This window comes from Parasteatoda tepidariorum, chromosome 3, assembly GCF_982258835.1.
Source record: "Parasteatoda tepidariorum strain Cologne lab strain chromosome 3, Ptep-v5.0, whole genome shotgun sequence".
Lineage (NCBI taxonomy): Eukaryota > Metazoa > Arthropoda > Arachnida > Araneae > Theridiidae > Parasteatoda > Parasteatoda tepidariorum.
In genome coordinates, this window is record NC_141757.1 from 61,128,684 (window position 1) to 61,156,278 (window position 27,595).

General features: G+C 27.7%; 1 protein-coding gene across 3 annotated transcripts in view; it reads left to right on the plus strand.

Moving 5' to 3' along the window:
- Positions 1–27,595, plus strand: part of LOC107439742 (phosphatidylinositol 3-kinase regulatory subunit alpha) — a 102,148-nt gene that overhangs the window by 71,316 nt on the left and 3,237 nt on the right. For all 3 annotated transcript variants that reach the window (XM_043044325.3, XM_043044326.3, XM_043044328.3), the window contains exons 6-19: positions 12,019–12,153; positions 12,240–12,320; positions 12,615–12,663; positions 14,047–14,163; positions 16,276–16,374; positions 17,226–17,336; positions 18,363–18,569; positions 19,467–19,674; positions 20,163–20,263; positions 21,213–21,375; positions 22,385–22,483; positions 23,488–23,668; positions 24,780–25,039; positions 26,022–26,198. In XM_043044325.3, coding sequence (XP_042900259.1) covers positions 12,019–12,153; positions 12,240–12,320; positions 12,615–12,663; positions 14,047–14,163; positions 16,276–16,374; positions 17,226–17,336; positions 18,363–18,569; positions 19,467–19,674; positions 20,163–20,263; positions 21,213–21,375; positions 22,385–22,483; positions 23,488–23,668; positions 24,780–25,039; positions 26,022–26,198 — 1,988 coding nt within the window. The remainder of the gene's footprint in view (positions 1–12,018; positions 12,154–12,239; positions 12,321–12,614; positions 12,664–14,046; positions 14,164–16,275; positions 16,375–17,225; positions 17,337–18,362; positions 18,570–19,466; positions 19,675–20,162; positions 20,264–21,212; positions 21,376–22,384; positions 22,484–23,487; positions 23,669–24,779; positions 25,040–26,021; positions 26,199–27,595) is intronic.

Sequence of the window (27,595 nt, forward strand, 5' to 3'; positions counted from 1 at the left end):
GAAAAACAGGACCTTATAAAGTAAACTGGTTAAAGTCAAATTATAACTAAAGCCGTATTTAGTATCCTAGTTAGTAACATGACAAAATTATCCACGTAATTTTAAATACATGTCACTGTTGAGACCGAAAGAAACCAGATTCACAAAATTCTTGGTATATTTTTCACAAAAACAGATATTTCTCAAAAAGCTTGGACAAACCACCGTATTTTAAGATTTTCATTAAAACCAGCTCCCGTCTCAGTGATCTTTCACAAATACGAAACCCCTTTTTCTCGAAGTTATGAAATTTTCTGTACTTTTTTAAATAAAAAAAAAAGTAAGAGGGAAAAAAAGGGACCTTTCTAGTTAAATTACTGACATTTATTGTAAAAAAAAGTTTTCAAATATTAGTTTTTTTTTTTGCAAGTTGTAAAAAAAAAAAAAATAGAAATAAATAATTTTGTAATTAGGTAAATTATTAATAAAATTTGTTCACAATTCAAAATAAATTATGAAGTAAATTTAAAGATGCATTTTTAAAATGCATCTTTATATTTTACAAAAATCACTCACTCTAATGCTATTTCACTTATTGACATTTATTAACAGGTTTTTATTTCAGGAATCTTTTTCAAATCCTTCGCAAAAGATTCGTTTTTCTATAATATTTTTACGAAATCAATAAAATTGCAACAACGCTAACTTATTTTTATATTTTCGTATTAAAATGTAAATGAAAATAATTATCATAAATAATTATATCAAGGCTCTTCGTTATGTTTATCTGATAAGGCTATATCTATGTTCTTGACCTTATAAGATAATGTATGAGAAAAGTTAAACATCTGTCCTGTTCAAAATAATGAAATTATTTTGAATGCTAGAATGCTATATGCTTGCTAGTTAGTGAATTAGTTTATGCTATGCTTCTTGGTTTTTTATTTAACAAAAAAAAAGGATTTTTGTAATGCTTTTAACGCAAAATTTTATCGTTGCCAGTATTTGTAAAGTTACACAACTTTTTATATCACGATTTATCAATGCGTCATATTGTAACAGTTAACTTACTTTTTAACATTTTCTTAGAATAGTTTTATTAAGAATATTAAGAACAATTTTCTCTGCAAAAATGCAACATGAAAATAATCCATCTCTTTGTTATTATTGATTCTTTTAATCGTAATCAATTTAAAATAAGGCATAAATTAGTTACGTTTTTTATTATTTCAAATCTACTTCATAATTTCTACTGAAATCAGAAAAATGATTTCATACATTTTGATGAATAATCCTTAGTTTCAGACAATTTCTTAGAATTTCTGTACAAATTCTTAGTTGGGATTTATCGCCCAATTTTCACTTTCATCATCAAGTCATGACTAGGCATTTTGTTTTATCTTAGTATCACATCTGCTTGCGAAAATTGCCTCCATCTTTAAGTTTCCTTGTATTAAGAAATTTAAAACTTTTTTTTTTTTACACTTAATAGATACTTGTGAGAATCGCTAAAGAAATGAAAGAAAATTCTAATTTTTTAAACATAATGCTGCCAAAAAATTATAATTTCGTCAAAAATTACTTCGTGTTTGTAATTTCTCAAAAAAAGGAAAGATTTCACTTTCTTTGCATAAAAATTTTTTCACAAGCACTTTTCTTTCTTTCTTTCTATCTTTTCAAAAATTGTCGGGAAATACTTGTGAAATTTGATGTGGGGATATTTTTTACACGGTCCATGAAGTCCAGATTTGAAAGACCGGAAAGGAACATTACCGTCTTTTCAATTGTTCGTTTTCTCTTGCAAAACACATGTAATTAATGATAGCGTACTTTACAGATTTGTCGGTCGATATTCCTGGTAGTGGCCATTATATCCTGAATCCGCTGCATACCTAAATGTAATCTGATTCTTAATGACAATTTGAATTTTAAATTTTGACTCTTTAAATCTTTTAATTATGTTGGGAATTGTCGTTAGGCACTCTTCCTGTGTGTCAAAAATCTTAATTGTGGGTCTTGGATAAAAAATAAAAAAATTTATTAATTGGATGCGAAATACGTTTTATCTATATCTTTGGAGAAAAACCCATGTGTTTTAATTAACGCCATTTGGATTCTGAATTCTGATTTGGAGATTATAAATTCTTAAAAGTGGCGGTACACTGATTACGCTTTTAAACTACATACGGTGCGGGGAAGAAAATAAAAAACGGATTACCCTGAATAACATTTAAATTTAATAGCATCCAAATGCTTCCTCTATCCCCCTTTTTTAAAATAGTAATCAGGGGTCTGTCAAAAAATTTTGTGAAAGGTCCGTTTTTGTAAAATTGTGAAAAAATTACTCGTAATTTGTGAATATAAAATAACGTTAAATCACATTCTTTCAGCCAGGGTCTGCTTTTGTGAATTTGTGCAAATAGGGTCCGTTATTGCAAAAATACTTTTTCAAGGAGTTTTTAAATTGTAAAGACATACAAGATTATGCTCAACACTGTAAAATTGTAATTAAAAAATTAAATTTTGAAAAATAAACAGCAATTGCTGCTACTATTTTAGAGATGCAACGTACAAATATTTGGTATTTAGCCTATACTGCTGAACGCAGAATATTCATTTAGGACGAATAAAGGAAGGAGCTTCAGCCGAAGACAAAACTTAGTTCGTTTGCATTTGTCTTTCTCCCCCCCCCCTTCCTGAGAAAGATTTATTCGATTAACAAAACAATAATGAAGATAAACAAATTTATGAAGGGTCCGATTAAAAGATAAATTATTTTGTGAAGGGTCCGTTTTTAAGTTAAAATATTTTCTGAAGGGTCCGTTTTTATGAAAAGACATTTTGTGAAGGGTCCGTTAACGGACCCAAATTTCTTCTAAACAGACCCCTGATATTAGAACTATTAAAGTTTAATAATAAGCATACTTATTTCATGATACATACCTAACGACTATTTAAAAATAAGGTTAAAATTATTCAGAATCAACCAATTAAACTTATTTTAATGCATAAATTAATAATTTATTATATTTTTTTTTCTATTTGGAATTGCATAAACATTGCTTATGTATGTGCACCACTTTTTTTTTTAACGCATGCTCTTATTTGTGGAATTCTAAATGACATTTGTATCAGAATTAACCTGTAAACATATAGAGTTGCCTGAATCGTAGCTTTGTTTAAACTATTTATCGATGACTAAAACAAGTCTTTAATTAACTCTCTAGACTACCAAAATTATCGGGAAAGTAAAATGCAAATCTGATTCTATTCCTGAACTTCAACTGAGCTAAAGAAATACCTAATTTAAATTCTCTTTTCCCAACCCTTTCTACACACACACTCACCGGTTCCGCTTTCATAAAAGTGTTCGCAAAATGCATTTGGGTCAGGGGAAAACATTGAACCCTCATTTTTTACGGTTCGTTCTGTTCTTTTTTTTTCTTTCGTGAATTTATTTCATTAGTATGCAAACCTAGGAGCAGTGAGTGCGTTAACACTCCGTGAGCTTTTAGACTTATTGCGTATCCTTCATTGGTTCTTCTTTTTAAGGCTTTTCTAGTCAAAATTAAGTTATTATAGCACTCGTGGTAATAGTTAGAATAAAATGTTTTTTTTTTCGCTTGTCTTAGTTAAAAAAATCTTATAAAAAGTTAGTTATTTCAATGTTTTTCTAAAAAACAGAGAAATTACACAAACCCCTTCATAAATTTTTTAACTTAAACAGACCTTCCCAAAATAATTTAATCGTAAAAACGGACCCTTCGCAAAATATTTTAATCGTCAAAACGGTCCCTTCGCAAAATATTTTATCGTGATAACGGATAAATTTTTAAATTTTATTATTTTGTATGTTTTGGAGTTCTTGCTTCGATCAGGTAAATTGATCAGTACCTAGAAGAAAAATAATTCATCCTATTGTTCAATTTATATCGTTGCCTTTGTAACCTAGATCTAGAGAAATTCCTATCCGCTATATTTTTAATGGTTTTGTTAGACTTTCTACTCTTGATTATATATTCGCAGCCATAGCAAACAAGTCATCCGTTCTCTAGCACTTAAACTATAAAAAGAACGTTCTAAACTGGTGTAGCTTTTTATGATCATGTTAATAAATACTGTAACACAATTCTGAATAGAAAATATTATACAGGTAACTAAATAATAGAATAATACTATCGCAAAAGTGTATAGAAATTTTTTTTTACTCAGTGTATGAGAAAAGACCAAAGGCTAGTGATATTAATGAGACAAGAAACAGATGTTTTTGATTTCATAGAGAGACAAATTGTTAGAGACATAATACGCTGGTCATAAAGCTATCGAAGGACTAACAATCACTAGATTTACATCACCTTGAGCTAAAATCCGTATGACATGAATTGTCCAAAAAAGTGACCATAAGCCATAATCAAGTTTCTCAAATGTAATTTAAAAGAAAATTTTAGAAGAAAAAAATTCTGCAGAATGAAAATGGGTAGGCAAGATCAGCAGGTCTAAATTTTTGAAAAATTTTGGAGGATGGATCCAGCAATGGATTGGTAATGGTTGATGATGAATCCACAATAAGATGAACTAGGATTTAGAGACCTTTTAAATTCAAAGTTATAATTTTATCGCGTATTCTTTTTTTTCTCTTGATTAAGTCTTACTTTTTAATGAAAATCAGTTGTAGGAAGTAGATATAAAAAAAATGAGAACAGATAATGATTTAAAAACCCAAAACACACTTGAAGGATTACTTGATCTTTCACCAGATATCAATATTGTGAGATTCTTGAAGATATTTTTTCTCATTCTAAATCCTTTATTAAGATGTATCTCAGTATCAAATACTCATTAAAATTAATGATATCTTTTATGGTGATTTAAGCTGTTCACACTTTTAAACAGATACATCTTATCATAGATTAATGTTATCAACTTGAGTAAAGCTTTGAATGTGTACACGATAAGACCTGCGCCGCCTTCGGTAAGATTCTCGATTTCACCTAATAATCTCATATTTTACTTTTTTGTGCAACATAGCCTTCTGTTTTATTCATTAATTTATCGTTTTAAATCATCGCTATTGACGTGCAATTCTCTGGAAAATACAGAAGTAAAGTTTCGCATTGTGTTAAGAAAAGAAAAAAAAAAGACAAAACACTGAATAAAAAATTTTACCATCTGGTACAAGCTCTCTTCTAATCTACGCTCACACCTTTTTCAGTTCTTTTTCTTTCTTTCTTTTTTTTCCTTCTTTTTACTATTTATAGATACATAACGAAATATTATGCTATGCTATGTTTTTGTAAATACAGCTTAGTTAAATTGCCAAAGACACTATGTCTTACGAAATATATGTTCCAAAGAAGCGCATGAGTTGTTAAAACATATTTGGGATTTATGATTATCGATAATTAAGATTATAATATTTAAAAATATGCGAAGTATTATTTTTGTGAAATATTTTGTGCGATCCGTGGCTTGGGCATCAAGCTGGGCAATCTCTTAGAGCCTTTAAAATCATTTTACGATGTATACTAGAAATTTCGCGCATTCGCCTACCTAGTTACTGCATACACTCTATTGAGAACAGAGGTTGTTTGTAATAACTACGCTAAACGAAACATACGAGTCGGATACTACGTGAAGTGGTAAATATTTCTAATATATATAACTAATCTCGCTCAAAGATTCCGCACGCTCAAATATATATGTTCTGAGCTAACTCACCAAACTACGTTTACTTAATTACTTCAGAACATACGTACGTGATCTCTTTAAATATAAAAAAAATCTACGCCATTTTCTCAATTTTTTTCTGTGCACTCTGTCTTATATTTTCAAATTTTAACAATTCTGAATTTAGTGAGAGAAAAAATTTTGTTTTCAAAATTATGTGTTATATAATACGTAACTACATTTTAGCTATGTAGCTTCTGATTCATAAAAGCTCATTACTTTAACATTTTTGATTTGGGGAGCCAGTTTATGGTGGGATTAAAAGGAGATTTCTCTGAATTCACCCCACAGTGTTTGTAGTGAAACCTCCAAACCCCTTAATGCATTTCTTCTTTTCTTTTCTTTTAACAATTGTTCGTTCTTATGCTTTTATTCAATGGTTCGAAATCATTATATTTCGCTCCCACTTTCTGATTTGAAGGATTGCGGAATTTTCATTTCAATTAATTTAGGTAACATTTTATGTACAATTCATTATAATAACTATAAAATTACTCATAGACATATATAAATGGAGCACTATGTTGTAAATTAGTAAACATGTTTATCGCCTGATTATTTTTTTTAAATGCAAAATTACAATATCATAATTCTTAACAGATATGAATTCTGATTATGGCCTGAAAACTTTTCTTTGTTCTTTAACTTTCTGCAGCCCCCCCCCCCCCCTCATATCTAAGTGTGAAAAGAAAGATATCCATTAAAAGCGAAGACAGATTATTTACATCTGTCAATTTTGCCTATTCTAATCATGTACAAATACCAATCGTTTATAGCTTTGCAGTGAAACCAGCGGCTATCTTTGATATCTTCTTAACACAATCGAAACAAAAGATAAGGAATGAAGAGTGAAGCTACCACAGTTAGAATCTCTCATTTTAAACGCCACCATGCATACAAAGCCCCTCTTTTGGATAAAGCACTTCAAGTCTCAGGATATGTTATAAAAAAGATATATTTTATCTTAAAAGCTGTCGTTCATCATTATCTAATTGGAATCGATCCAGTTCCAGTGTTATGTTGACTAACAAAACTGCGTATCTTAGCGACTCTTCCGCCTATGTAGTGAATTTGTGAGTTCGCCTATATTTAATTTTTCTTCTGTAATATCGTTCATGAAAAGAAAAAGAATAACTTAATTCTAAGGGGTATTTTTTCTGTATTTAATTATCGTTTTCTTTCACATATGTTGCCAATTAATTTGATGTCTGTCATCTAATGATATCATTTAAATCGTGTCTCGTGCTTCCATTGGGTACTTACAACTCGAAAAGGAGTGAAGTGATTAGGCCTAACCATGTGATTTAAATCAGATTTAATTGGATACCTGTAAACGACGTCACGCGTGTGTGTCGGACCTAATTGGCTTCTGAATCGACATATGTTATGAGGTTATGATTTACCTACGATGACGTCACTTATAGATGTCCAATATTCTGACTTTTTTTCAAAAAATTTCTTTTTTTTCTCCCTTGAAGTACCTCTGCGTGAAGCTTCTTGTTTTCCTTTTTTTATAATTTCTTTTAGATGATATGGTTAGAAATCTCTTTTAAAAATGTTTTGCAAATTTTAGAGATAAAAATTTCAGATAATATAATGCTATAAGCTTTATATGCAAACATTGTCTTCGTTAATTTTATTTCAAACGTTTGATGCTGTTATAAATAAAGTCATTGTCTTGGAATGTTTAAGCATATTTAAACTTAGCTTTTATATTCCATTTTAAAAAGTACCCTAAAATATATTTATAGAAATGTACTACGTTTTTACTATAGTGTTTGTTCGAGATAATCATGAAGACTTTTTGGGGAAAAGAGATTATTTATTCTTTTTACTAACAATAACATGAAAATAATTAACTTTAGCATATTTCTAATGATGAATCTGTATGTAGAGTCCAACTAAAATTTAACTTCAGAAATCCAATAATCGATTTTGGTTAAACATCTCTGAAATTTTGGCTTAATTCGAGTGTAAATTACTTCTTTTTTTTTCTTTTTTTTTTCAAAATATGGCTTTTCTTACATTCTTAGTAAAATTAATTCTACGTTGATTCATTATACGGTGCGAAATTGCCGTCTCCTTAATGAGGATCTAAACTGAAACATGTTTCCGTTCATGTTGTATGGTGTTGTCAAGTTTACGATTGAAATACAATAGTATGGACCATTTCAGCATCGTATTAAAGTAGCTGCAGATTTGAACGATATCATGGTACAAAATTTCTAACATTGTATATATTACACATATTTTGTTGTGTGTGTTTTGTTTTGTTGTCTTATATATATCAAATATATAAATAATATATTCTTAAAGAAAATATATAACATATTCTTAAAGATTGCTATCATTTATTCAAAAATAAGTTAAAAATGCGATTTTAAAATATAATAATTAAATAAAAAATTTACATATTTATTAAATAAAAAAAATCAAAAGATTTGTCAAGTTTTCTTCATTATATGTTTGCAATGGGAACGATTTTCCGACGTATCTCTTAGAAAACCGATATGTTTAAAATACAATTGTAAATGGGGTTTTTTTCCTTCAAAAAAAAAAAAAAGAGATCTCCACTACTTGCTCGCTTTTGCGTGCCAATTTCTCCTTTATAATTTTGTCTAATTTAATGAATAAACTATTGATATTGGTGCCCTTAAAATAAAAGCGTCTAAGCTAAAGTGACCACACGTCCCGATTTTGGCGGGACAGTCCCGCTTTTTGGTGGACTGTCTCGCGTCCCGCCGATTTTTAAAAATGTCCCGCTTTTTAGAAAATATCTGTATTTCTTATTTTAAATGTACTGTAAAAATGTATTCCTATTATTTATTAAGTATTATGGTGAATATAAAGAAATAAAAAATACATAAAAGACACATAAAATGCGTGCAGAGTAAGAGTATGCAGGCAATGTACTGAGTTAGATTTACTTGGTGGTGTGCGATCATTGTCTTTACGTCTCGGCTTAATTCAGATAAGTGCGGACTGCCGTTAGTCAGTGCGGTTTGTTGTTTTCAATTTGACGTTCGGTTTGACTCATTATTTGATTGACAAAGGTAGAGCAATAGTCGCCACAAAGTAACTGTCAATAAGGTAAAATTTAATACTCTTTTTTAACCTATGTAGTAAATTTTTTTTATTTATTTCTTGTATTTACCCACAAAATAAAAGATGAGTAAAAAAAGAGGATGCAAATTTAATGAAGAGCCAAGCAGAGAATTTCCATTTATTAAAAGTACCAAAATGGACTATATGGTACGGTGTGGTAAATGCAATGCTGAATTTTCGGTCTCACATGGTGGAAAAAACGATATTACTAAACATCTAGCGACAAAGAGGCACAAAAGATTTTTTAATAATGCCGCTTCCTCGTCTAAAATGGAACAGTTTTTTCACAGTGCTAGCTTTGGCAACACGGAAAAACAGCAGGCATTAGCGGAAGGGCTATTTGCTTTCCACGCCATAAACCACAATCAAAGTTTCAGATCAATGGATTGTACGTCGCAAGTGATCAAAACATTATACGACAATAAATACGCATGTGCAAGGACAAAAACCGAAGCAATTATTTGTAATGTTTATTCACCATATTCGTTTTCACAATTGCAAAAGAATTAGAAAAATGCGCATTTATATCCATATATTCTGATGCTTCCAACCACAAAGATTCAAAATTATTTCCCACAGGTGTTAGATTTTTTGATCCAGAAACAGGAATTCAAATTAGAATATTAGATTTTGTTTCAGTGCCTGATGAAACTTCACAAATAATTTTTGATTTAATAAGTACTATTTTAAAAAAGAATAATTTGAACAATAAAATTATTGCCTATTGTGCGGATAACACTAACGTAAATTTTGGTGGAAAAGCTAGAAGAGGCATCAATAACGTTTTCACGAAACTTAACGAACATTTGAAGCAAAAAAATATTGGAGTAGGTTGTGCAGCGCACATTCTATACCTATACTATTCAAACAGCATCTGACTTACTTCCAGTTGATGCTGAAAATATTAATGCAAACATTTATTCGTATTTATATATATATATATATATATTGTGCGTGTTGAAAGTTTGACTAAATTGTAATTCTCATTTCATCCCATTTGTCCCGCTTTGTCTCAATAAAAATGTGGTCACTTTAGTCTAAGCCCATGTTGTAAATAATCTAACAGAAGATCCACAACTTAAGATTATGGACTTGATTACTTGCCACCTTGATTTTATTAATTGCGTTATTAAAAAGTATGCACTGTAAAGTAGGGACCCGCTAACTTAAGAGGGCGATAATTAAAATAAGTATTTTAGATTCAATTCATGCAGGAATCATGAACCACGAGATTTGCTAACACTGCTACCTAGTCTTTGGCTTAATATTATTTCAAATCCTATCTATAAACACACCGAAGTATTTTATCATAATTCAAAAAGATATTTAAACTATAATAGATATTTATGAATACCCAGATTTCGATTTAAAATGTAAGTCCCTCTAGATATCTTTTGTTTGATTTAAAAATGCATCACGATTTTCTGTATAATATCACCTTTCGAGACTTAAGAAGAAAGAAAGAAAATATGCAAAATTCAATTGGGGAAACTCCATCATATTTGACGTGTAGATGAAGAGAAGAAAAAAAAAATCGTGACATTTTTACACCGCTGCCTGACCAGAACGCTCCTACCTCGCTTAAGGATAGAGAATTAGGCACTTTACCTTCGTGGAGCACGAGGTAGGAGCGACACGCTATTCAGGTCATCCACGTGCTGCATCTGTCCAAATGATTAATGCACGTATTACTTTTTTTGCTTCCTTTTTCCATCCACCCGTTCTCTTTCTTCCTCCTACTCGAAATTTAATTCCTTCTCAACCCTTTCTTGTTTCGTTTTTAACTGTAGTCGAGCTTTCCTACTTTCTTTTTATAATATAATATGAAGATAATGTCGGCTTTATTATTTTTTATAGTAGTCTTGTTTTATTTAAAGAAACGGAATCCAGATTAAATATTTTCATAAGTCATTTTAATGTTTGTTTATTTTCGTTAATAAAAACTATTTAGTTTATATTAGCGGTTCCCAAATTTTTTCGGTTATGGAGCCTTAAATGATCGACCTTCTTTTGGCGCAACCCCGAGACAAGATGAATAAATTTTATGAGCTATTTATTGATTAACGAAGGAGTATTAAATATTTCGAAAATATTAAGTGAGTGAAATTTTTTCATTTTATCGTCTTATCAACGTATTAGTCTTAAAATTGGGTCATATAAGTTGAATTCAAAGGTCTGTTGTGGCATCTACTCTAGTTCTTAATTTGGTTTTAGCATAAACAGAAAATGAATGAGCTGAAATATAGTTTCCGTTAAAATAAAAACGAAAAAGGTAAAAATAATCGTTGGAAATGATTATCATGGCAGGCGTCAGGAAAAAAAGTGTTTTGACAGGTTACATCAGATTAAGTAATTCACTCATTAAATAATCTTATGATTTTAATACCAGAATAGAATTCAGTTTCTAAATTCAGTAATTAATTCTAGCAATGGGTTAATATTAATCATTGAATGGTTCTGCTAAGGCTTAGCAGGAAAATATGTGTTACTGTAGGGCATAAATATTTATGACTTCTAGTAAAATATTTTTTAAGAAAATTTACATTTACTCATAAGAATTAGCTAAAATAGTCGGTACTTTAATTATATTATTATTGATACTCGAAACTGGAACTGCTTGTCAACACCAGACACATATTTTATGAGTACTGGTACGAAATTCATTGCAGTTTCTTCCCTTAATATACAAAAATAGTGTAATTTTCGCATATTGTAAGGTATTTGAGAAAGATTTTTTCAAAACGACAATTTACCAACTTTAATTTAACATACTAAACTATTTACTTCCAACTGTTTTATTAGTGTTTATATTTGCTGAAAAATAAATATTTAATGGCTAAAATTATTATTTTGGAGTTCTGGTAAGCATAATTGTGTAAAAAATAGTAAAATAAAGTATATCTAAGGAAGAATTCTCTGCATATTTTTGTCAAACAGTAAATCATGTAAAATACACTTAATAAATACAATAATTTTGTAAAATGCACTTTTTGCTTAGAATTTGAACCAAGCCGCAGAACAATTGTCTCTGTCTTGAGTAGTGGATTGCTGTTTGTGGAAGAAAACAACTGTGTACAAATTTATTTTAATGAGATGTATATTTGATTAATTTTAAATTATTAATCTAGCATTTATCTTATCTTTACAGATACTCACCTTATACATTTAATTAAGTAATAGTATTTAAAATATTTATTTCATTTTTAGCCTTTAAATTTGTGGACATCTTCAAATGTTGTTGAGTGGATGGCTGCCCTTAATTTATTTAGATATGCAGAACTATTCAAATCCAAAGATATCAAAGGCTGTGATCTCATGACATTAGACAGGGATAAATTAATGGTAAAAATGTCTTTTCAATACATATATGTTATAAAAAAAATTTCGTTAAACTGGATGTATATAATTTTTGCCTATTTTAATTTCAGAATATGGGTGTAAAAGACGAATTCCATCAAAAGGCTATTCTTGTATGTGTTGATTATCTGTGTCAAAGAAATAATTTAAATGTAAGTTTTATGATATTGATTTTTTATAGTTATTTGATGTTTTCCAAATAATGTATGTAAAGTAATTTAAGATTACTATTTTATTGCTTTAAGATCTATGTATCTTTTTTTAATTTTATTTTAACTGCTCTACCCAGTCTGTTGTCAAAAATATAAATGTACTGTAAATAATTAGACAAATGAGTGATTACTTTTATGTTTCATTTTATTAAATATTTGTATAAATGCTTATGTTTTTTCCTTTAAAAAATGTGTTTTTCTTTTTAATTATTGACAATGTCTTTTTGTTTTTAGCGATCTCTACAAGAAACAAAATCTCAGACTGGTCCCTCTCTTAGAGATGGTATGTTTTAGTCTTCTTTTTTCTTTTTTGCTAACTTAACAGTCATAAATTTATTAAGAAGTGTAAGGAAAACGGTATCTCAGTATCTATATTCATATAAATCTTTTCTATCAAAGTTTTTTAGTAAAGAAAGTTTTTATTTTGATTTCTTAATTTTACCATTGATTTTGAAAATGTAACTATTGGCTTTTTAAGAGTCCATGTTGTAATAATTTTTTTTCTTAAAAAAATACAAAGTCAAATGTTTGAGCATAAGCATTTCTAAGATGCAAGAAAATTCATAAAAACAATAATTTTGATGAAAAATCTATATGCATTTATGTTGTGTTAAAATGCTTATCTTACTTTATTTGTCTTAGCCATGTACTAAAGTGATTAAAATTATTGAAATGTACATATTTTTTATTTTATTTTTTTTTTTTTGAGAATCTTTACCTTAAAAAAGTATCTTATTTTAAAAATGTGTTGTTGTTTTTTTTTAACTTTAGATTTCAAAATTGTAAATGAAATGTGTCTACATAACACTTTTTATTTCTCGTAGTCAGGAGCTTTTTATTTACTTAATTTCATATAAAAGGATTAGACTTAAAAGTCACGTGTGAGGAGTTGGTCTCAAAAATATCCTTTATGTTAGAGTTTCATTATGATTATTTGATAATGAAAGCAACTTTAATGTAAAATGAATATTATTCAGTTAATTAGGATTTCAAAACAGTAAATAAATTTTTTTTTATTATTTCCAATGGCAGGGAATACAATCAATAACACAAAGGAACAATAAAAATAGAAAATAACAAAAACCGAAGTCATCTTCCCAAAAGCTCTCTCGCACGCCAATATCTTGCGATCTCCGATTCAGGTTCGTGGAGCCTCCTACAGCAATGGAGGTGCTTTCTAATCATTGGTGCTCCAGAACCACACAGTTGACACTGAGGGTGGTCATAAATACCTATAGTAAATAAAATATGTTTACAAACACTTTATTTTCAAAGTCAATTTTAGTGGCTTTTTATTTACTTAATTTCATATATAAGGAATGGACTTATAAATCACATTTGAGAAGTGTGTTTCAAATATGTCCTTTATGTTGGAGTTTATATAAACATGAATCTGACTCATAAAGGTGAACATGAATCTGACTCATAAAGGTAACTTAGGTAAACTGGTAACTTTGTAAGCTAAGTTAAAATCTATGTTGATCAAAACAAATATTGGGTTTATCATTCATTGAAAAGGACGTAAAAGTAGAAAATGTTTTTCTTTTTTGTTATTAGATAATTAAAAGTTCAAATTTTTATTTCGCTTTTATGGTAGTCGTATCATTAGTCTCTTATTTTTTTCATTTTAATTTTTAAAAAAACAATCATATTTGTTTTGTTGCAGGTTCATCTCCAACTGGTAATCATCAACTGCTAGAACAAAGTTTTTCATGTGTCTTACAATGTGACAAGTGTCATAACTATCTTCATGGCTTAATTCATCAGGGAGTAGTGTGTCAAGGCAAGTGATATTTCGATTAAAACTGTGATAGATTTTTAATCCAAAATGTTTTATCACTGAAAAAAAATTCACATATATTTTACTTCGATTTTCATGTGCTTATTATTTAAATTTTTTAAACCAAAGTATTTTGAATCATGATAAATACAGTGGAGCATCCTTTATACGACGCCGAAGGGACCACCGAAAAACGTCGTATAAACGATAACGTCGTATAATCGATTTTTACTTCTAAAACTGAAACTAACTCTGTTTTCAGTTAATTTTAATGTTTAATGTATTGATTTACATAAATTTCTAAATTAGACAAAGCAAAACAAACAAATAACCAAAGAAGAAAAATTGCAGTGAGCAGTTTGAATGTATGTTACCTTTAATTATATTTTCCTGCTATTAGTCTCTACAATGCTTTGAATAGCGAGTTGAACTTACTGCTTTCTATGATGCAATTTTAGATTTCTAATCACGGCCAAATCTAATGGCTGAAGCGCACTTGTGCAATTTGCTGGAAAAAAGAGAGCTTTTACATTTTCCAAAATAATTAGTATCGATGGGTGCGCTGGACATTGGTCGATGAATAGCAAAGTTTTTCGTTTTTGCCTCTTCATAATATTGTCTAGTTTTTTCAGTTATCTAGTAAAAATTACGGTCGTCATCCAAGCATTCTTGTTGGCACCCATTTCTGTATCATTCATGTTGGCAAATGCCGCCCTTTTTTTAAAATACACAAGAAAAAATTAAATAAATGTGAACAAAATCTAAAAACCGACGTATAACCGATTCTGTGCGTCGTATAAAGGATATATTTTTACATTAAAATGAATAGGAATGATTTGGGACCACACTAAAACGTCGTATAAGTGATCGTCGTATAAACGATGCTCCACTGTAGTTATATCTTCCAGTCATTACTCATGGAACAGAATGTTGCCTTATAACTGCCCTTCATGTATATTTTTAAATTTCTTGTCAGACATGAAATTCAAAAAGCTTACACATTAGAGATCGCAACTTAATATTTAAGTGTATGAAGAAAAATGCTATTAAAATCTAACAAATAACTACTGAGAAGACAGAACTAAAAACATTAAAACCAGTTTGAATGGTGAAGAAATCAACAAGAAGTAGAAAGATGACTATTTGGAAATAAACGCCTTCAAGTTCTGTCGTCAGGCAATCCAACTGGTTTTGATGTTCTTTCATCTGCCTTCTTCACTAGTGTTTTAGCAGATTTCAATAAAATTTTGTTTCTTTCTTGCTTAAATAGTCATTTGCAACCCTAGATATATAAATTATTTTGATTTCACTTTTAACAATAATTCTTAAGAAATGTGAATATTAAAGGCAGTCATAGCAACATCTTATATACATTTTAATTATGTGTGTTTTAGTATTGCATAGATTGTTACTGTAGTTCAATCTTATCGTTTCTTTTTGACAAATTTCCCCTTAATTTATATGTACGAGTATGGAAATCAAAATGTATGCTAAGTGCCTTAAAGTTATTTTATAGATAGCATTAAAGTCTGCTTTTTTTAATCTTCCATATTCAATTCAATAACATGAGGCATTGTAATATTTTTGTACTAATTTTAAAATGCAAAAATAACTTTTACAAAGCAATTATTTAGTAAATTAATGAAAAAAATCTTAAAATTTGCCTGTGGATTTGTTGGATTACCTGTTCCTTACTGTAAACAAAATTGCTATACAGGACTTATTTGAGTAGTTTAAAAAAATTATTGTTATTTTATTTTTCAGTTATTTATTGAATCTAAATATATTTCATGAAACCAGGGGCAAAACCTACTATAACTGTTTTTCTGATGAAATGATAAAAATATGGCAACAAACTGTATAACAAAATACATTTAATCTGCTTTTCTCTAATAAATTTGAGTTGTGCTATATTAAGGAAAATTTTAACTGACCGTCCATTTGGTAAAGCTGGGGAAAAAACTTGAATGATGATATATTTTTCCTTCTTCAAGAGTGCATTTACCAGACTTTGCTACCAGACTTTGCTCGTGACTCAAATGTGTATTAAAATATTTCATATAATGTTATATCATTTGTTGTAAAATTCACTGTAATTTTTCTTTTTTTGAACAGAATGTGGTCTCATTTGGCATCGTACATGTGCTGCTACTGGTTTACCTCAATGTAATACTGACAATTTAGAAAAAGCTAATAGGCGGAATCTAATATCAGGTATGTATGTTTATTACTTCTCATTGTTTTTTTGTAATTTTTCTTCTTCAATATAAGCTTTTAAAATATTCATAGAATTTAGTTTTTTGTAGTCTGTTGGTTTTTTTCGCCTTACATTTTACTGCACCAAAAGTTTTTTAAACATTAAACTTAGAACTTTCTAATGTTATATTTATTTTGTCTCCTCAGGCTATATCCAGTGTACTCTAACTCAAATAGAGTTTATATTTTCTTTTTGTTTGAAAATTAAATTCAAAGGAATTTCCTCAACGCTTTTTAAAATTCTTATTGCAAATCTTTATGAAACTAAATATATTAAACCTAATATTATAATTATGAAAAAAAAATATTTAATTCTTGTATATAGAGAAATACAACTGATTGAACTACTTCTGAATCTTTTTTGTCACAAAATTATTTTTATTTAAGATTTTTTAAGGGCTCCTTTTCCTAAGTGAAATAAAAACTTATCATAAATAAGTGATATAAATAAATAAAATTCTCATAAGTGTTATAAATAAATGTATAACAAAGTAGTATTCATTAACATTGAGTGGGACATAGTGATTCCCTAGAGAGGCACGAGGATACTTTTGGAGTTACTTACTTAATACACTACTATAAATGCATTTTAAAATTATTGTTTAAGATATATCTCATTTATTATGAAAAATTAGCTTCGTAATTATGAAAAACCTTTTTCTTTATAGAAGTTTTTACAACATTGATTTTTAATTGAATATTTTATAAGATTTTTTTTTCTTTTATCAGATTTCGTTCTTTTTTTTATTTCATCCCTCTTATACTTGCTTCCTTTAATAATGTTTCCTTAATATAAATTTCTATTTCAGCTATTTTTGGAAAAGATTTAAGTAGCCAATTCCTACCATCTGTTCAAAGTGCACCTTCTCTAGTCATTAGATGCATACGTGAAATTGAAACACGAGGATCAGCATTGAGCAGTAAGTCTATTACTACATTTGTAATCTGTTAAAAAATATTATTGAAACTTAGCAAAAAAATCAGTACTGTTGAAATAAATTCAATAAATCCGTAAAACTAATTTCTTTCTTCTGTTTAGACTTGCTAGCAATTATCATTAAAAATCGTGCATATATTGATTTACACTGTGATTGTCACTAAGTTGATAAATGGTGTTAAAATTCATTTTTGACTGGCAAACTAGAAAACATATTTAATGTGAAATCATTTTGAATTCAATGAAAAACTAATACTGTATCAAAATAATAATGAGGACCAAGTTTATAATTTTCTTTCAAAAAGAAAAAGAAATTGAAAATTATAAAACTTTCTTTTGAAATAAATTTATATGAAAAAGTGTTTTCAGATTTATGACACTAACTTTAAAGACTATACAAATATTGTAGGCATGGACCATTTGATTTATTAAAAAAAAGGAAAATAAATTCTCTTGCAAAAATCACTGCAGTTCTTCGCAACTTTGAATAGCAAGCAGATGCCTTTTCTTCTGATGTTTTATTTTTGAAATGTTAATGATATCATGCTACCAAAAAAATCAAACAAAAAGACTTTTTTAAGAAAAATCTGCTTAATTTGAGCCATCATCAGCCTTTATTTTCAAGGATGCGATGTATTTTAAATTTTATTGTATTACTTGATACCATCAATTTGTGAATACAGTATTGTTGATCACATGATTTGAAGGGGTCATTTTGCGCAAATTTTTCGATGTGCAAACATTAAAAAAAATGTTAATGTGTGTTGTTGTTGTTTTTTTTTTTTTTTTTTTTTTAAAGTTTTCTTATTTACTTAATTTTAAGTTGTCTCCAAATTTAAGGTAAAATTTTATTTATGTTAGTTGCAACTAGCATATCAGCTTAAATTAAATAAATAGAAAATATGTATATTGCAAATAAAAAGTATTGTTCTTCATGATTGTAATTATATATTGTATAACTAAATTCAATTATTCAGAGATTGATGCTAATATATTTGTTTTATTTTAGATATTGATTTATATAGAGTGTACCGAACATCTGCTCCTAGTGATGTTGTGGCAGAACTACGTCAAAGGTTAAGTGAAGATGTAGATCGCACAAACTTAGCAGGTTATGAGTTGCATTGCATAGCAAGTGCCTTAAAGAAATATTTGAGAGAATTACCTAATCCAGTTTTTCCAGTTCAATTATATGAAAAATTTATTGAAACAGCAAGTATGTATTAGTTTTTAAATAAATTTGTTTCTTTATGTCTCTGTTTTCTATTACTTCACTTTAAAAGTGATTTGAATATATCCCTCTGTCATTTTTAGCAAACTTATAAACTAATTTCAGAATTAACTTTGATTATCATATACTTTACTATTCATTTGTAAGCTTTTGTATTGTCATATTTTTCTCCTAAATTCCTGCATTTGAAAGTGGTATAAGGATAATAAATTTTGAATTTAATGATTAAATTCAAATTGTAATATGTTGCAAATTTTCAGCTTTAACTGTTTTTAAAACTACATTAAAATGTTACTTATAGATTATTTGATTGGGTCTTTAAACTTTTTTTAATTCATTGATTTATTTATTTTTCATTTATTATATAACATTATTTGCTGGGAATTTTTTAAGCTTTAAAGATAATAAAAAGAGAAAGATAATAATTTTAATATATACTTCATTAGGATTTGAGTGAATGTCCATTGTTCTAGATATTAAAATAAAACTAGCAAAACATGTTTTTTAATTCCTCAAAATGTTCAGAATTTGGTTCAAGGAATCTAAACATGAGGTTGTATCTCTTGTTGAAAAAGATGAAAGAGAATTGGGTTTTTTTAAATTTATCAAATTTTTAGCATTCCAACTCATATTTCACTTAAAAATAAAATGATCTCTTTAACCAATTAGACAATGATATTACTAATTTTTATTTTCTTATGTACATAGAGTTATTAGCAATTATTCTTGAATAATAAACATAGATGACTAATACAGTCTTCCAATTTATTTACAATTATGTTTGTAACTAATTTATGTAGTTTTTGTAATTGATGTAAACACTTTTTCAAAAATTATTACTTGTGTTTTAAACACTGATTCAAATTTATAAATTCTTTCCAGAGATCCAAAATAGTGATTTATGTGTGCAAGCATTAGAACAGTTGGTTCATCAATTGCCAATTCATCATAAGTCTGTACTTCAAACTTTAATGAGTCATTTCTGTCGTGTTTGCCGCTTGCAATATTCAAGGGGAATCAAAGAGCCACCGACTATTTTAATTCAAGTACTTTGTCATATCCTTCTTCGTCCACCTTGGGAAAAAATAGTGTAAGTGAAATTGAGCTGTTATTTAGTTTTTTTTTTATTGAAAGGAAAGGAAATATAATTTAATTTCCTTGTTGAACTGAAGGAAATAACTAAAATGTGGTTTATACTTTTCAAGTTAAATTCAAACCAAATATTACTTAAATTGGATACTTATTTTAATTGATTTAGTAATTATACTTATATATTTAAATATGGATTTATTAAATTTTGCAGTTTATGGATAAAAAAAAAGCTTTAAAACGTCTGTATAAATGACATATATATATATATATATATATATATATATATAAACTATATTAAGTTAAAGTAATGAAAAATATTTGCGCAAACTTTTCGCACAAAAAATAAATCTTCAAATTGGAGTCTCCAGTCATTAATTAATACAAGTTTAAATAACTAAACATTTGTTTGATAATTATAGTTACAGACCTAAATAAATTTTATTCAGTTATAGTAACCTATTTGATATCTATTTTCTTTATTTATAGCCAAATTGTCTATAACACAGAAGCGCACATTAGAATAGTTGAATTACTGCTGTTGAAAGGAAAATGGGGTGAACACATGCCTGTTTTTGACTCTGCTCCAGGTATTTTTTTTACATATTTTGTCATAAATTACTCAAATTATTGTATTTTTAATAAAGTTTTTTACTGTCAATCTATTTTTTAATGCATTACTTATTTATTATTGAAGTACAATGGCCTTGTTTAGAACCCTAATGAAATATTAAATTTAGTTATGTTTAACTTAATTAATTTTGTTTGTTAGCTATTTTCAACCATTTGAATAAAAGTATTCTGAATTTTCTTCAAAGTGGTTTTTTTTAAAAATGGCAGGAGTGGGATGCAAATGTTATATATTTTCCTAATGTTTTGAAATAAACCTAAATTCAGAATATGCTAATTTTTCCGAAAAAAATTTAAGTTGCTTTAGAAATAAATAGTTTTCCTATTGTGTAAACTCTATACTATGTACTAACTTAATCATTTTTGTACATACAACTCTTAAAGATATATTAAGATAACAAATGTTAAATTTTTATCGCTTTTAGTAAACATTTTAAAGTATTTCTAATGTGTTATTTGTTGACAACGAAATATAAAAATACACACATTTTTAAAGTTATGAGTTCAATGATAAGCTTTGGGTGACACTGATTTTAATTTAGTTATTTAGAATGAAATAATACAATAGTTTTAACAAGCATAATGAAGCTAATTGTAGTCCTTCCTAATCTATAATATTTCTTAAACGTCGATGCTAATTATATATTTTTAAATGTTCTTTAAAAATTGGCAGAACCAATTGCAAAAGCAATTGATTCTGCATTATTCGTCTCCATAAATGGCAAATACATAAGATTGGAGCCGTTAAAAAAAAATATTATAAAAAATTGCATAAAGAAAAAACAGTAATATGATACTTAACAATGATTATAAACACATTAAAACAAAAAAGGTGAATCTTTAAAAACAAGTGTTTTTAAGTTAATCTAAGAAAGGTTTATGTATTTATTTATCCAATTTTCATTTCAGCTCTCCCACCTCGACGTGCCTCAAAACTTACTCAGCCTTTCCCTGATACCATTCTGCCGCATAGTGGTTCTGTCAGCATCTCTTCCAATAATAGCATTCCTCAACGACCAGAGGGTCCAATGAGCCTTAATGAAGCTGAGTGGTACTGGGGTGATATTACTCGGTAAGAGTCATTCTTGGAAAAAGTTGCTAGTTTTGGTTATTCAAATCAAATTGTAATTGTGCCAACTTTTCGAAAGTTTCTGTAAGGTTTTATTTTTGTATTTAATGTGATAGCAAAATATTTGCATACATGCTTGATTCCTGTTTTAAAAAATTTGATTTAATATACTTTTAACTACCACTACATTTCAATATTTGAGACATACTTAAAAAGGTTCAGTTAGTTACCTTAATGTGTTTTAAATGATAGGTGAATTAAGTATTTGCCTAAATAGTTATTTCACTACCTCTAAGGAAACTCTTTTTGTGAAGAGTGCAAAAGTTGCAGGTATGAAATAGTGATAGCATTCTTCAAAACCCTATGCAATTAAAAGTATTTCAATTAGGTGTGTCTTTGAGATAAATGTTTGCAATAAACATTCATATTCTAAGATGTGTAGACAAGAAAAAATGCAAAAGATTATATATTCCTTTTTAATATTACCTTTATAATGCTTTAAACGCTATTTATTTATTTACTTTTTAATTCAATTTTGAAAATGTGAACTTTATAATAAAAAGAACTTTTAATGATTATTTTTTATTCAAAATATTTTTGTCAAGATATATTCTTTTAATCATCTTGCCACTTGTTCAATACTCTGTAAATTACTATTTATCTTTCTACTTCATTATACATTAGTGCTGTGTGTAGTTTTTTTGATCATTAGTTATTTTATTATATTTCACGGATATATAAAAATTTTTATCAAATTTAAATACCTTCTTTTGTTTGAAATATTTATTTCAAGATTTTGTGTTTTAATCATCTAACCTAAATTTATGTTTTGAATTAAATCTCTTAATCCAGAAAAGTTATAAGTGTAGGAAAGTAAAAAACTCTAATATCAGTTTTGCTTTAAGTGGTAGAATTAAAGGTGAAAGTGTAACTTAAATTAATACTGAATTGATTTTGCATATATCAATTCATTATTTATTTATTTGACTTAGTGTATTTTGTGCATTTTTAGTGAAGAAGTTAATGAAAAATTAAAGGATACTCCTGATGGCACATTCCTAGTTAGAGATGCTTCAAATAAAGGTTCAGGAGAATATACATTAACTTTAAGGTTAGTATCAAGCATTTTAATTTGTATTATTTTTAATGGTGTTATAAAGTGTTTCATAGTTCAATCAGTTCTTCTATTCTTAATTATTACAAATATAAAGCAATAATTATTTAGATTATTACAATAATTAATTTGTTAATGTACATAATTAATATGGCAATAATTAAAGTGCAATGAATTTGTCTTTAATCATTCTTTATATTTTCATGTTTATAAAATTACCTTAAAAAATCATTGCCTATTTTTCTTTACCTTTCTATTTTTACATTGCCTTTCTATTTTTTTATTATATTATTTTTCTTTATTTTATTTATTATTTTTTTTTCCATTGTAGATTTTTTAATCATAAATAAAAGAAGAAAAAAACTTTAAAAATGAAATTTAATGATTATTTATCAATTTTTTCTTTCAAAATCTGCTGATGAAATTATGACTAATTCTGGAACTACCTTTATTGTAAGGAAGCTATTAACAAAATACTCATATGTATAAAATTTAGAAAGATATTTTGAATAAATAAGTATGTATTTTATTAAAATCCTTACATTTTTGAGTTTTTAGATGTAGTTTTGTATATGAAAAAAGTTTGAGTATGAGATTACCTAGCAAGCTCCATAAAAAAAGTCTTGTTCTTCCAAAAAGCTTCACCAATTGTGAAAGATTTATATATTATCAATTGTTGTGACTTGATTTTATATATAACTTTGTAATTCTGTATAATTGGCTTAATTAAATGAATAGGTATATACAGAATTATATATAGATTTATAAAAAATATAACTTTATAATTCTATATATAAATCTATATTTCATTTAATAAAGCCAAATTTAGAATAACTTTTTTAGATTACGAAACATATTGTCTTTTTTTTTTTCAATTTAGTTATGTTTTAGTTTTTTTGTCTGGTCCTAACAAATAATTAATAATTTTTTTTATGTATTAATTGAAATCTGTGGTTATAAATTTGTTATTCTTATCTTCCACTTCCAATTTATTTCTACAGGAAAGGAGGAAGCAACAAATTAATTAAAATTTGTCACAGAAATGGAAAATATGGCTTCACAGAACCTCTGATGTTCAATTCCGTAGTAGAATTAATAAATTACTATCACAATGTTTCTCTGGCACAATACAACCGCACTTTAGATGTTAAGTTACTCCATCCTGTGTCAAGGTTTCATCCAGTAAGAAATAGCTTTTGTTTTATAAATATTCTGTGTTATTCTTTTATACTTCTTTAATGCCATCAATATATTTAAAGGTAATGAATCATGATTTTAAGGTAAAAATAGATTTTATAATGCCTGTAAAACATTTTACCTTATCTGGATTTAAGAAAAAAAATCTTTGATTTCAAATTGATTTTTATCTTTTTCATAGTTAAAAAAGTTTTAATGGTATGAAGAGCTTAAAGTACTATTTTAATAAGCTGAATATTTTCCCAAAGGGGCATTTTTACATGGATTACAAATTTCCAGAATTTCAACTAGATAGATTATTTCATTTCAGAAATATTTCATTGCTTTCATATTATGAAACAATAACAATGCACCTTGCCTCATTTTTCAGAACATAATCTTTTAAAACAGCCATGATAAGAATGTTATGTAAATTTAATCTTGATCAGAGGATGTAGACAGCATCTAAAATGGTACCTCTTTTCTTGGCATTTACCCCCGGGAGAGAACTTTAGCCTTGGCAGTTATAATGTGGCACCTTTATACCTATAAATGCTTGCTGTTTTATGGGCTACATAATCAAAAACCTGATTTCCAGCTCTCCACTAGCGATGTAAGCAATACCCCTCCTTGCTTACTGCATCATTTGAAATGAGTGAATATGTGTCATTAAACAAAAGTCCTAGGTTACATTAATTATATTGTTTTCTTTCCAATTAATAAATGAAAAAAGTAGTTATGCTTTAAACCAAAAAAATTCGTTGCTAATATCTCCTTCATACTGCAAATGCAAATATCATCAAAAATATATTTAAAAAATCTGTTATTGCTTTTAATAGTTCTTTATAAGTCATTAAAAATAAAACTTATCAAATTCAATGATTATGATGAACAATGGTTAGAGGACAAGGTATGATTATAACTTATGAAGTAAACTGTTAAAATTATCCTGGCATCTTGGTAAAAAAAAGATTATTTTTACTGAAGTGTAATTATTTCATTTAAAGTTTTCAGTATAACATGTTATTTTATACTGAAATAACATGTTATTTTATACTGAAATAACATGTCTAGTTTTTTTTTTTATTTTAATTATTTATTTATTTTTATTCCATAGACTGGGCTAGATGAAGATGAATCAATTGATGTTGAAAATGTAGGAGAAAAATTAATGAAAATCAATCGAGAATACCAACAAAAGATTAAACAATTTGATCAATTTTACGAAGATCATGGCAAAATTTCCCAAGAAGTATCGTTAAAGAAACAAGCACAAGAAGCATTTAAGTCTACACTAGAAGTATTCGAAGAACAGATCAATATGTTAGAAAAAAATATTGAAAATACAAAAAATACAACTCCTTGTGAACGTCAACTGTAAGTTACACTTAATGTATTTAAAAGTTTAATTTAAACTAAATTAAACTGCTTTGCATTTTGTTTTATAGTTAAGAATATTATTTAGTATATGATATTAAAGGTGTAAATGTTATGATTATTATAATATAGACTTTACCTAATTATTATTAATTTTACAAATATGGGGAAAAAAGCTATTTAGAAAATAATGTAGATTTGAACTGGTTTTTTAAGATCCTTTATTTAATGAGATCTTTTTTTAAAAAAATAAATTAAAACTTTAGTTTAATGTTTAAGAACCTATTTTAAAGTCTGTTGTTGTGAACATAACCTGGATTAAAAAGGAAAATTTTAATGAACGGCTTGAAAATACTTTCATTGAAGCTAACAGAAATAGAACTATCTAACAAAAAATGTTATAAAAATGTCTTCCCTTTAATTAGTTAAACAGATTCAAATAAACCTCCAGTTCATTTACAGATTTTAAATTTATTTAGACTCTTGGTCCGTATGTTCCTGTAATGTTTTACTGTGCAAGAAACTTTTCATGGCCAATTCTGTTTCACCTCCATTCGTTCTTTAATGTTTAGAGAATTGTGAATTTATGTAAATCTAAAGAAAATTCAAGTGTTAAGAAGTATTTTGAATTTTTTTTTCTGCCTGAACTTGTTCTTTCTATACAGTAAAATTTAAATTACTTATGGAAGTTCAAGATAATTTTTTGTGAAGAGTTTCTTCCCTAATAAATAATCTTCTTGAGACAATATTAAGTAGTTAACGTGGAATTTGCTATTTTTTTATTATACTTATCTCGAATTGCAATTTTATTGTATGCAGTGTACACGATGAAATGACATCTATCATAAAGTCGCATATATTATTAGTTCCAGTGCCTTCATAAATGTTTCAATTAAGTTTTATATTTCATATGAAACAATATGACTTTCAAGCTATTATTACTTTTATTTTCATGATTTTATAATTTAATTGTATTTTTTAGACTGAATGAGAATTATGAATTATTGAAAGCAAGGAAGCACACCCTAGAAGAAAGTAAAAGGCAGTTGGACATGGAATTCTTGCACCAGTCTGCATTCCAAAGATCTCTAGATAGAGAGATGAACACTCTGAGGCCTGAAATCATGAGACTATATAAGCAAAGACAAGATTTGCAAGCGTGAGTGAAATAATTTCTTAGTCCATTTCATTTTTTTAATCAGATAGTTTTAATTGAGTCGCTCAGAAGCCAATGCGGTTAAGTCCGAAACACAGGAAATGAGAAAATTAATGTTTTTTGACACATTAGTTTTTGAAATTCTTGGTTTATTAATTTAATTAGAAAAGTGTATAAAGTCTTTTTTCGAGGTGTAAACTCTGCAAAAAAAACAAGATATGTACAGGATGTGTAAATAAAAACGTAAGTATTTATTGAAATAATGACAGCATCTTAAAAATTTTAGGACTTATACCTTTTGGCAGCTGAAAAAGATAAGAAATTTATGTGAAAATAATAAAATACGTAACATAAGTATTTATTGAAATTTTAATTGAACGTAAGTATTTATTGAAATAATGACAGCATCTTAAAAATTTAGGACTTATACCTTTTGGCAGATGAAAAAGATAAGAAATTTATGTAAAAATAATAAAATAACATTTATTGTCATAAGTTTTATGTTTATTCATCATAACAAACATCATCTTCTTCCGAGTTATTTAAATGTAAATCTTGATCTCCTTAGTGTTGTCCTTAATGTCCTGTAAAAGTTGTGTTTAATTGGAGGTAAATACCATACCCCTTTTTTTTGGTGAAAAAATACTACCGTAGTATTAAGAATACTACGTCTAGCAACCCTGAGTTACTATGAATTTCTTGTTTTTCAGTGTTACCAACAAATATCGAAAGAAAGAGAATAATTTAATTTTTATTTCAAAGTTTATGTAAAAAAATATTGATAAAAGGTGGACTTATTCACAATGACTTCTGAAATTATTATACAATATATTCAGAAGCTATTAAAAAAAGGGCTGTTTAAAAGCGGTATTTCCAAAAATCAGAAAATATCAAAAAATGGACTTAACTGCATTGGCTTCTGAGCGGCTCAATTATGCTATGACTCTGGGCAAGATTGATCATGGTGCCTAGCGTTTTTAAAAAGTGCTTAAAGGTGCTTATTTTTTATGGTCGTTTTTTAAAAGCCCTTAAAGGTGCTTTTCTCATGGAGTGTTTTTAAAAAGTGCTTAATTTTTCAACTTCGAAAATAAGATTTTTTCCTTTACCGTGTTGATTTTCGCTGCGTATTAAGCGAAAGCATGGTTTTCACTTAGTTCTATTCAACGTTTTCACAAATCATTCAACCACAATCCATATCGCCGAACCGTCGGCCCACAACATATGATAGTACCCCAATCATGTTACATGTTTGATGAAATACTTGGGAGTCCGCATGTGCGTCTACTGAACTGGACTCAATGAGATTCTTGCACTCTCATGTGCAACTCTGCTGCATTTTGCAAAATATTCTCCATTTCAGACTTCATTTTCCACCCTCTGATATCGAATCAAAAATCTCA